Here is a 12870-nt window from a genome sequence, read left to right as displayed (position 1 = left end):
GCTGAAACTGGCAAAGTCACACGTGCGTGTGTGAGTGTCACAGGTGATATGGTGTCACTAGTCCGGTCATCATGTTCAGGCTCATTCACTCCAGAATCATTTAGGCCAAATCTTTAAAACGGTGTCATTGCACACACATTTCAATCACACAAATGCAGGATTAATTATTTGCAGTATTTTATCTGATTTATTATGAGAATGTCATGCCTGATCATTTGTACCCACAACATCAAAAATGGGGGCAAAAGGGAGGAGATCGCGTTTAATCGATTATAACACGAGGTCAGAAATATAAGTGCTGACATGAGTAGTGTCCAGTGTTGGGTAAGTTACTTTAAATTAGTAACTTAGTTACATTACTAGTTACTTCTATCAAAAGTAACTCAGTTACTTCAAGTTACTCGTTACTTTCAGAGTAACTAGTTACTAGGGAAAGTAACTTTGGTTTTACTCAGAATTCTCTTGTTAATGTGTTGCTTCCGTAACTGGATACCCAGCAAGATTGCCAGTCTTCTAGCTTGCTTACTTGCCACAAGTGCACTGTGCCACCTACCAATAGAAAGGAAAAAATAATGTGCACATTTCCACGAGAGAAATCCCACACCTGATTCTATCCTAGCCTGCTTTTTACATCCAACACAAAAACTGCAGTCGTGGTGCTTTCGATTGTACTCAGAACTCGGAAATTCTGCCTTCTGAATAGGAAGCATTGAATGCATTGAATCATATCTGTTATTAACCTCTGTCTCTCTTCCACAGCATGTCTTTTATCCTGTCTTCCTTCTCTCACCCCAACCGGTCGCAGCAGATGGCCCCGCCCCTCCCTGAGCCTGGTTGGAGGTTTCTTCCTGTTAAAAGGGAGTTTTTCCTTCCCACTGTCGCCAAAGTGCTTGCTCATAGGGGGTCATATGATTGTTGGGTTTTTCTCTGTATCTATGAAGCGCCTTGAGGCGACTTTTGTTGTGATTTGGCGCTATATAAATAAAATTGAATTGAATTGAATTGAAGATGTAGGTAACACCAGACTGAAGATGAGCTGCATACAGGGCTGGACTGGGACAAAAAAATCGTCCCGGGTATTTTAACTAGAGACCGGCCCACCATTACAGGAAAAATCATAAAGCCTTTGAATGAAAACAAACACTGTTGTGACAGTGATGTACACTGTTCTGATGGTATATATGCATCAATCTATCAATTGTTTGTTGCAAGACTCAGATAATTATTTTTTTAAAAGTGAGACATTTTAAATGAGAATAAGAAAGTATTTCCTTGTGCCCCCCTCTCCCTGTTAATGCCCTACCTGCCCCCCTGGCAACACTTTGCTAGACCCGCCCCTGCACAGTTACCAGCTGTCAGCTACTTAGAAAAGGATCCTGGTGTTATTTGTCTCTCAGAAACAGTTCATAACTTCCCTTCAACTCATTCATGTTAACTAAAAGGTAAACCTGTTTCTCCATCACAGCTCTGATGATTCAGTAAGAACATCTCCTGGTTTCATCTTCATGTTTCCCTCTCACCACATATCCAAACCGATATCATGACCAGCAGCTTTACAGCTGTGGCTCCAGCAAACATCAGCTGATACTAGAAATTAATATTAAATAAATTCTAACAACAGCTGATCAAGCTTAAAAGTGCTGCTGTTGTTTAGCGCGACATCCGCTGGTTTCCTCTTTCTGGCGCAAAGTGGGCGATAAACAAACAAGAGAGAAAAGCCGATCAGCTGATCATTGATCAGTTTCATGACTGAAGTAGAAACAGGAGAGGGAGGGGGAGAGAATGAGAGAAGAAGAGGCAGCTGTGCAGCAAAGACACAGAATAACTCCAGCTTTGTGTCTTTTTCATTGTAGCTGAAGTCCGGGACAAACTGTTCCTTTTCACCTCAATACGAAACGCGTAATATTTTCTCTGAATACGAGACGATTCCGTTTTTTACGGGATGGTTGGCAACTCTAATAATTAACCTTATGAACAAAATAAAGTTCAACATCAGTAACCAAAGCAGACGTGACGCCAGACCACCAACCTCTGACTCTCTCCCCCACCGATGTAGGAGCGGTGCTGAGCAGGATCAATGTCCACAAGGCTGCAGGTCCCGATGGCATCCCCGGGCGTGTTCTCAGAGCGTGTCCTGGGGAGCTTGCAGGAGTGCTCACAGACATATTCAATCTGTCCTTGGCCCACGCTGTGGTACCGGCCTGCTTCAAATCCACCTCCATCGTCCCGATACCCAAAAACTCCAACCCATCTTGCCTCAATGACTACCGCCCAGTAGCACTCACCCCCATCATCACTAAGTGTTTAGAGCAGCTGGTCCTAGCACACTTCAAATCCTGTCTCCCCCCCACCCTGGACCCCCACCAATTCGCATACCACCAGAACAGGAGCACAGAGGATGCAGTCTCCATCGCACTGCACTCTGTCCTCTCACACCTGGACAACAACACCACCTACGCCAGAATGCTGTTTATAGACTTCAGTTCAGCATTCAATACAACCCTCCCCTCACAACTCATCAGGAAACTGACAGACCTGGGCATCAGTTCCCTCATGTGCAAATGGTTACTGGACTTCCTGACCAACCGCCCCCAACATGTCCGGCTGGATAACCGCTGCTCATCTACAATCACGATGAACACCGGTGTACCACAAGGCTGTGTGATGAGCCCTTTCCTCTACTCCCTCTTCACCCACGACTGCAGACCTGCTGATGGTTCCAACACCATCATTAAGTTTGCAGATGACACCACGGTGATTGGCCTCATCAGTGACAACGATTCATGGACAACTGTACCCTCAAACACACAATAATAACATGGACTGAACCACCACTCACAACCACTAGCACTTTATATAGCCTCTGTAGGAATTATATCTCACTTATCTTAACTGCACTACTGTATAGCTCTGTAAATAATCATTCTGTACATTCGATAATTTTTAATCCTACAACTGTTTATAACCTGCATAGTTCCCATTTCTGTATAGCTGTATATCTCAGATTTCTGTAAAGTTATTTATTTCATATTCTGTACAGTTTTTCATATTTATATCCTGTTCATAGCCTGTACATAGCTTGTACTCACTACAGCCTGTACATACTTATAGTTATAGAATATTCACAACATACCTCATACCGTGTACATTATAACATACCATAATAGACCCATTTCTGTAATATACTTACATATCTATATTATTGCTAATATATATTGTAATATATCTATATCACTAAAGCACTTCTGGATGGATGCAAACTGCATTTCGTTGCCCTGTACCTGTGCATGTGCAATGACAATAAAGTTGAATTCTATTCTATTCTATTCTATTCTATTCTAACATAGCACCCACCCAGCTGTATAGAAACTCCGTCATGCTAGCTAGCACGCAGTACGAAAAAGTCAGCATAACGAAAATAAACTCCACCTAAACTTGGTTCATATCTGACCCAGATGGACTGCAGGTTATAACTTCTTACCTGAAGTTCAGTTCACCTGACACTCTCGGACCAGCGGCCGCTTCGGGTCTCTCCTCTTGCCTCCCTTTTCCTTCATCCACCTGCTGGCCTCCACCACTTGCTAATGTTATTGAATCTGTGGAAGCTCCGCGATAGCCACCACACGAAGTAACGAATAACGAGCCTATCTAAATCCCAGTAACGAGTAACGCGTTCCCGGTTTTGGCATAATAACTAGTTACCGTGTTCGTTACCACAATAATAAGGGGTAAATGATAAATGAAATGATATGCAAACTCAGACGTGATGGCCTCTTTTACACAGCATCTATGACGCAGCGACACGCAGCAGACGCCCGACACACGTCCACACCGACACACGATCATGCTCTCAACAGCATCACACGTTTGCTTGGATATGAGTAAAATTACTGCACAACAACCATTCTTTTGTTGTGAGGTTTTTCAACAGGCCTGCTGTCAGCATACTGATAAACAGGTACGTCCTCTTTAGATCAGGCTGGTGAAAGTGCTCCAGATGATTATTGAAACTACCATGTGATATCTATAATTACAACAAAATCTGATCATAATATTATTTCAAGGTCATGTCAATACTGGCACTGACAACACCAGCGATGCTGACACACAACAGTTTGTAAAACTCTTAAAAACAGCAACCCACCCATGAAAAGGTCACACGCCTGATCGATCTTTTCCACAGGCCTCGATGTCACAGTCACACATTTCCTAAATTTGCTGTCACTGATCATCATTGAATATTTTCATAAGTTTATTATTTATCTGTCAAAACAAGAACCAGTGGCTGCACGGCTCAAACATTCACCAGCACTGTGAGCGTGGACGATGTCTCAAAGAAGGACCACAGCGCTCCTGTTCATGTATGTGGTCGTCGTCACTGTTTGTACTTTTTTCAGTAAGAGTAATCTAACGAATTACTATTTCTATCGTTACAACGCCGTTACCGTTACTAACAAGAAAATGCGGTCGCGTTACTATTTTTCAACAAACAGTAAGCTGTGTTCAGCTTAATGCATCTTATATCAGCTGCACAGAAGTAGCTGTAAGTAACCTGGGCGCTACAGCTTTAAGCAGCTGCACGCTCCCGCGGGCGGTGATCACTTTCTGCCCAACGACCTCTTTTTTAAAGGTGAACTGTAGAGGGAAAATCAATTATACCCTGGACCCCAGAGGGTTAAACATTTTTTTAAAGTAACGCAATAGTTACTTTTCAAGTAATTACAGTTTTTTCTGATTGCTTAAGCACATTTTTTGTAACTATTGGCTATTTTTGCAAAACTCTACACACAAATAAGAAAACCTGTCACCCAATTATCAAAACATTGTAGTTCTCTTGCAAAAGCGAACACAGCTAGATTAACTCTTCACACCTTCGTAAAAATGGTGTTTTCGTATCAAACAGTACACACAAGCCATCATCTACTAAGCACACAATGCGCCAACTGCACACTGATGGTATGAATACAAAACACATCTGGCTTTTGCTTCCTCTGTGTACAGATGTCAATTTGAGGTCACACTTTTGTCATAGTGTCATGTCAATGTATACAAGGATCCAAACTTCAAGTATTGGTGTTTATTCACACTCATCAAAACCAAGACAAAGTCAGAACACAAAATAGGAATTTCACAAAAAAAGGGAAAAAAAAGACAATCAGCCTACATCATGTCGTCTTTCTGGGTCCGGCCACAAAATTTCGTCCACATCACATGCGATATCCTCCAGTCCAAGGCACCGGGGAAAATATCTCCTTGAATGCCGTATCCAGGCCTGACATGATGCCTGGTCAATATCTCCACATGCCTCCTCCATTGCCTGTAAAAGGGCTACCTGTTGATGAGGATGACGGTCGTACACTTTCCAGCGCCAGGCAGAGAAGAACTCCTCGATGGGATTTAAGAATGGAGAGTATGGAGGGAGGTTGAGTGCCATGAAGGATGGGTGGTCTGTAAACCAGTTGCGGACCAAAGCAGCCCTATGGAAACCAATATTGTCCCATATGATGACATATCAGGTCTGCTCTGGTCTCTGAACAGTGAGCATGTCATGCAAGGTGTCCAGGAATGCAATAATGTGTGCAGTGTTGTATGGGCCTATGTTTGCATGATGGTGAACAACACCATTTTGGCTTATAGCTGCACACATGGTTATGTTACCACCACGTTGTCCTGGGACATTGATGATGGCACGGTGTCCAATAATGTTCCTGCCACGTCTCCTGGTTTTACTGAGGTTAAAACCGGCCTCATCTACAAAAAGTAGCTCATGTCCCATTGCATCTGCTTCTAGTTCCATCACTCTCTGGACAAGACAAAACAAATGCAACACATCAGGCCCATGCACAGCACTACAGTATGCACTTCCAAATTCAGAACCAATGACACTAGCTTACCTGCACATAGTCATATCGCAGTTGCTTTACACGTTCTGTGTTTCTCTCGAAAGGAACTCTGTAAATTTGCTTCATTCTTATTCTGTGGCGCGCAAGTACACGACTTAGTGCAGAAATGCTTGCACTGTGTATATTTTGAAAGATGGTGTCATTATCAATTATGCGCTGCTGTATTTCGCGCAGTCTTATTGCATTATTGGCAATCACCATGTTCACTATATGGGTTTCTTGCTCTGGAGTGAACGTTCTGCCTCTGCCCCCAACATCTGGACGTCTAGCAATTCTGTAAAGTAACAATTTCAGTATTTTTGCATGTATTGTACTGTTGTGTTTCTCATTAGAGTACGGCAGTGCTACAAAGTACTTACCGATTCTCATTTCAAAATGTCCTAATGATGCTTGCCACAGTGTAGCGGCTAAGTTTAGGCTGAACCTGTTGGCCAGCTTCCCTCAGGGTCATCCCATGGTTGATGACATGGTCCACTATTGTAGCTCTGATGTCATCAGTTATTCTGTTTCTTACTCTTCTTACCCTTCCTCTTTCCCCTCCTCGTCCTCTTCTTGCTCCTCCTTGTCCTCTTCCTCTAACTTCCTCTAACCCTCTTGCTTCTTCACCTCCACGTCCTCTTCCTCCAACTTCTTCACCTCCACGTCCTCTCCCTCGGCCTCCTCTGATTCTCACTCTTCTCACTCTTACTGCTCCTTCCATTGTACTCCACATAGACAGCTTACCTGTGGCCTGTTTATAGTGCTTAGGCTGATTGCAAAGTGGACTAATTATCTAAAACAGTTTTCACATGTGAAAGTGTGCCAGACAGTTGGCAAAATAGTGTTAATGATAGCCATACATGTGTATAATTTTGCTAGGAGTGTGTTGGAAATTTGGTAATTGAGTGTAAGCAGTGAGTTGTGTTTAAAGTTCTGCAAAAAGAGTGTTGTGCAGTGAATTGTGCCTACAGTTTTGCAAAGTGTGTGTTACAAAATTGCAAACTGAGTGCAAAGCAGTGTTTGTGCTTTTAGTTTTGCAAACTCAGTGAGTGGTTTTGCTATAAGTATTAATAGTTTTAGGAATTGTGCTATAAGAATCACAGTTAGGGTTAAAGCCATCAGAAAAAACTGTAATTTGTCAAACTTTAATAACATGAGAACACTTTCTGTAATGATGTGTTTTCATATCATATTTAGCAACAGATTATTTTAATCATTCCTCTGTTTTATTCTTTGTTGTGTGTTTGAGGTGTAACATGTTAATGATGCACACAGTTAGGCAGCATTTAAAGATTCATGATGGATGAGTGTGATTGGTTACACAGCTTTTTACATGAAACAGTCCTCAAACTGAACTTCTTAGTGTTAAAATATTCCATTAGTTTAGGTTAGCCAAAGGAAATTATAACAGAATGATGTGACTTTCTTTGGTTAGTTTGGATATTTGGGATATATTCACCCCAGTATAATGGACAATTATTTATCAGAGAAACAACAAGAACTCTGAACTCTGAACAGGCCTGAAACTGGTGACCGAGCTGATAAAGTCAACAACAATATGTCATGTCTGCTGCTAATGTACAAAGTCATTTACTGGGCACTGATGCTTGCACTAAATTACCACACTGTAAATACTGTTATATTATATTATACTGTTTGCGCTCAAACTATGATATTGTAAATACTATTATATTTTTTTATTTACTGTGTTAGTGCCTTCTTTTTACTTTATATTTGATACTGTTACTACGTTTACTATGGTTATTATGTTACTATGCTGCTTCTTGTTTTATTGCTGCTGGCCTCTGTGAGCTACCAAACAAATTTCGTTGTATAACTACAATGACAATAAAGTTCTTTATCTTTATCTTATCTTATCTTATCTTTATCCATTCATCTATCCATGCATCCACCCATGCATCCATCCATGCATCCATCCATCCATCCATGCGTCCATCCATCCATCCATGCGTCCATCCATGCATCCATCCATCCATCCATCCATCCATGCGTCCATCCATGCATCCATCCATCCATCCATGCATCCATCCATCCATGCATCAATGCATCCATCCATGCATCCACCCATGCATCCATCCATGCATCCATCCATCCATCCATGCGTCCATCCATCCATCCATGCGTCCATCCATGCATCCATCCATCCATCCATCCATCCATCCATGCGTCCATCCATGCATCCATCCATCCATGCATCCATCCATCCATGCATCAATGCATCCATCCATGCATCCACCCATGCATCCATCCATGCATCCATCCATCTATCCATGCATCCATCCATCCATCCACGCATCCATCCATCCATCCATCCATGCATCCATCCATGCATCCATCCATCCATCCATGCATCCACCCATGCATCCATCCATCTATCCATGCATCCATCCATCCATCCATGCATCCACGCATCCATCCATCCATCCATGCATCCAACCATCCATCCATCCATCCATGCATCCATCCATCCATCCATCCATCCATGCATCCATCCATCCATGCGAACATTAGGGGTGGGGGGAAAAATCGATACTGTGTAGTATCGTGATATTTTGTTTGCTAATAATGTATCGATACAGGGACAGCAGAAATCGATATTTTGTTACAAAAAAGTTTTTGTGCTCTGACTTCAGAGCATGTTGATCCTTTTTCTGAGCAAGACTCCTGACATTCCTTCACTGTCCAAATGTGTTTAACTTTTTTTTTGGCAGCAATAAACATGACAGTTTACTTATTTTAATTTAAGACATGTTTTATTTTAATTAAGTTTAAAACTTTTTTATTGCTGAATGGGCTGCATAGTTCAGAATAGCTATAATTGTACCAGATGGTTGCATTTAGTTAAGTTGGACTAGACTGTAATACAAACCGTTCAGTTTGTCAACAATATAACTGACTGAAATGAGAGAAAGACTGAGTGTGAGACTTTGATATTAGATAAAATGAATATTGATAAAGTTTACCTTTATGTACAGAATCTGAATATCGCAAAATATTTAAAAAAAATTGCAATAATATCGTATCGTGCGTTAAGTATTGTGATAATATCGTATCGTGGGATGTATGGTGATTCCCACCTCTAGCGAACATCCATGCATCCATCCATTTATCCATCCATCCATCCATCCATGCATCCATCCATCCATCCATCCATCCATCCACGCATCCATCCATCCATCCATCCATCCATGCATCCATCCATCCATGCATCCATCCATGCATCCATGCATCCAACCATCCATCTATCCATGCATCCACCCATGCATCCACCCATCCATTCTCTTCAGCTTATCCTTGTCAGTGTTGCGGGGGGGGCTATCATAGGGCGCGAGCAGGGTGCACCCTGGACAGGTCACCAGTCTGTCACAGGGCTAACACAGAGACAACCATTCACACTGTAATCTAACTCACGGGTTTGTGATGTCACTCTGTCAATCACTAATCACTGCCAGTAAACATACCAGCTAATCCTCCTTTTGGATGAAATGACCAACATTTATAAAATGGGTTAGAAAATGAGTATGTGGGCCCAAAAACTCCTCAGAGAAGAGTTTACTGAGGTCAAGACCAAGGACGAGTTTCCATAAACCTCTACAGGAAATAAATGATGGCCACAGAAAAGAGCTTTAAAGGGCGCCCACCTGGGCTTCAGCTTTCAGGCTCTGAAGGTATGGTTGTGTTTTATGCTGAGCACAGCCATGTGTTTTTACAAAAATAAATACATACGGATCCACTAGGGTCCACTGAGCGTCCACGCTGACGTCCACATGCTGCATTTTAGTATTTCTCTGCAGCACACTCACACACTCCTGCTGCATGTCTCATGCACTTACACACAGTACCACACACCTACTGATGTCACAGAGATTTTTGACTCGACACAGACATATCAAGGACTAACATGTTTCTGACATGTGGACATGTGCATAAACTAATGATCTGGTCACTCGGGTCGTGGCCTGCGCTGAATCATACATGTTATTAATCTCTGGCAGATGGCTCCGCCCCTCCCTGAGCCTGGTTCTGACGGAGGTTAAAAGGGAGTTTTTCCTTCCCACTGTCGCCAAAGTGCTTGCTCATACGGGGTCATGTGATTGTTGGGTTTTTCTCTGTGTGTTATTGTAGGGTCTGCGTTACAATATAAAGCACCTTGAGGTGACTGTGCTTATTCGGTGCTGTATAAATAAATTGTATTAAATTTCTGTGGTCAGACAAAGATGGAGATGACTTGTACATTTGAAATCAAAGTAGCTTTCTCGCTATAAGCTCAGTGTGGGGTATTATCACTTATGATTGGCTGGCTGCACTGACATGTTGTAATAGTATTTCATTTCACAAAATTAGCAAACACTGAAAAGTGTAGGACTAAACTCTGGTTACCTGGCTGTAAAAGCAGGTCAGCGATGCTGCTGTTCAGGGTGCAGCCTAGCACAACCATCAAAATACAACTGTTGGCCATTACATGCTTTGAATTGGGAATCAATGTCATAGGCCAAAATTTAAAAGTCAAATATAAAATTATAAAATAGACATTGGAAAATGCAGTTTTGTAAAAAGGGCATTTATAAAGTAAGAGGCTGAAACAGCAGATGCCTGAGCACCAGCACACTGTCTACGGTAACACACTAACTGTATTTACTAAGAGCTACGACACAGAAATAAGCAGATCATCAGCTGAAAAACAACATAGTATTATACTACATGGAACTTGATTTCTACTGGAAGACTAAAGTATAGCAGGACACAGTTATGACACCATATTACACCAGAATATGTGAAATGTGCAAGTAAGGGAAAATAAGAAGATCGGGGTTTATGTACAGTAGAGGAATGGCCACCGTGCAGGAGCTGGGATGTGTTAATGTAACTACAGGAACGAACCAGCAGCATACCAGTAAAAGAACGGTCATTTCCAGTCATTTCCAGTGCCCGGTCATGTCAGGACTGATACAATGAAAACAGCAGCAGCAGCAGCATCGTGTCACCATCTCCTGCTGCACGGAGCTGCAGGCTGCTTCATACAGAACCACCGGCACACACCGAAACCACAGTGCCATCTAATAACGGCACTGCTGGGGCCATGATGCAGGATTAGCACTGCGGCTGTCCCTGTATGCACAGGTGTGTATATCTGTGTTTGTGTAGCAGCCTACCTGTTGTGCCTTTATGCCAGGCATGAGTGTGACAGGACTGAATGAACCACGAACCAGCCACGCACGCACACACGCACACACACATACATACAGGAGCCAAATCCCTCACAAGGTCAAGTTGCTGTTTGTAATACTCCGAGATCAACGCCGCTCGCGTGCACTCAAAATCGCATTCAAGTAACATGTAAGGTGCGCGTGCATGTGTTAACTCAAAATATTTGAATTGTATGCTAATGACGTCCTTACCGTACACGCCCTGGCCGTGCACGCCCTGCAGGAAGCCGGTAAACAGCCACAGGAGTCCGAAAACTACCCCCATCTTCACATCGTCCTGTGGCCTCGTCGCTGCTTCTCCCCCCCTCCGGGGATGAGGATGGATGTTCGGTTCTCCGCTGCTGCCGCTGCTCTTCCTCCGTCCTCCTCCTCCGCTCCGTACACAATCCCACCCGGTGACCGGCTCTCATCCACAGATCCAAATATTTGCCTGCTAGCACCCTCCGACCCCGGTTAGATATGACGGGCAGATGCGGTTCTGCTCATACCGGTGCTAACGTTTGCTAAAAGCGCCAGAAACCCTTGAGGAAAAGGACGTCCGGTGGCACCCGGCGAGAGCAGATGCTTTACTCGCTCCTTGATGATGACATTCCGGGGGAAACGATTAAAACTGAAGGAGCAAACAGCCGGTGCGTCAGTCTTCTTTGAGCTGGTCAAAAGTGTGCGCTGACCGTCCGCCGAGTCCACCGGGATGCGCGTCCGTCGGTCAGTACCGGAGATACATCCATCATCCTGCGGAGAAGCGCTACCGCTCCGTGTCAGCGGCTCGGCCCTTCAGGCCGGGGAGAGGAGAGGGACAGTCCGTGATGCCGTGAGTTCCAGCAAAGACGGATAAGCGGTCAGTCCGGTCGATTTGTCGGTGTATTTCACCAGTCGGTGAGAGACGTCACTCAGCGAACCGAGCAGTAAAGTCGCGGGAACGGAGAACGGAAGGACTTCCGGTATTTGTATATCAAAATAAAAGTCACCAGCTCATCCGCCGTGTTTATGGCTGATTCAGCAGCGAAATCTACAGTCTCTGGATTCCACTGTGCTAAAATATCGCGCTTATTATAAAATAATAATAATAATTATTATTAAGTAAGACCCAGTGAGACGCATAACACTGAAATGTATGTTTCATAACGGAGGTATAACGGAGCCCTTTTTAAAGTAGGTGTAATATTGTTCCGATAGCGACAGTCGTCGTGTTAGGCGGAGGCTATTATTGTTAAGAGTAAAGGCGCTGACTTGCTGCAAACTGCAGCGTGATTGACACGAGCAGGAATCTGCCGCGCAAAGCGTCACGAGCAGCTTCTTTTTTACACCTGTGGGGGGGAGAGAAAGGACAACACTCCTCACGAGACACGCAGAGCCTGTGGGCGGCACGCGCGCTGGAAAAGACAGCCTGAGCCCTCAGCGCTCACGTGTCCGATCTCCTGCTTCCTTCACGGGTCTCAGGAGAGCAGAGGGAGACTGAGCTCAGCGATAGTGGCGGGATGGCAGCATATACAGGCTCTGGATTTTAACACCAATAAAGATGATGTCAAAATTCAATAAAACATGGATGAGGACACACGTGCTTGTATTGATTTCCCCTCTTCGATGACACAGACCTGTTGCTAAACTATTATGGGCTGTAAGCTAAAATGACTGGTTGGTTAAAATGATTCGTGTTGATTCTGTATAACCAGACTTTTCTAATCTGAAGTCAAATTAAGTCTAAAATAAATAAAACAATTATTATATCTGCAAAGTCTACTCTTACAAAATGTGCACTC

General features: G+C 43.4%; 1 protein-coding gene across 1 annotated transcript in view; it reads right to left on the bottom strand.

Moving 5' to 3' along the window:
* The window catches only part of mdga2a (MAM domain containing glycosylphosphatidylinositol anchor 2a), a 173312-nt gene extending 161100 nt beyond the window's left edge, over window positions 1-12212 (bottom strand). Inside the window, exon 1 of the mRNA XM_084915816.1 lies at window positions 11303-12212. Coding sequence (XP_084771942.1) covers window positions 11303-11375 — 73 coding nt within the window. The 5' untranslated portion in view covers window positions 11376-12212. The remainder of the gene's footprint in view (window positions 1-11302) is intronic.
* Between the last annotated feature and the right edge of the window lie 658 nt (window positions 12213-12870).

The sequence above is a fragment of the Perissodus microlepis genome, chromosome 19, assembly GCF_051167445.1.
Source record: "Perissodus microlepis isolate ML-2025 ecotype Zambia chromosome 19, ASM5116744v1, whole genome shotgun sequence".
NCBI classification, from domain to species: domain Eukaryota; kingdom Metazoa; phylum Chordata; class Actinopteri; order Cichliformes; family Cichlidae; genus Perissodus; species Perissodus microlepis.
Note: the sequence above shows the minus strand (reverse complement) of the source record. Positions and strands in the feature narration are given on the sequence as shown.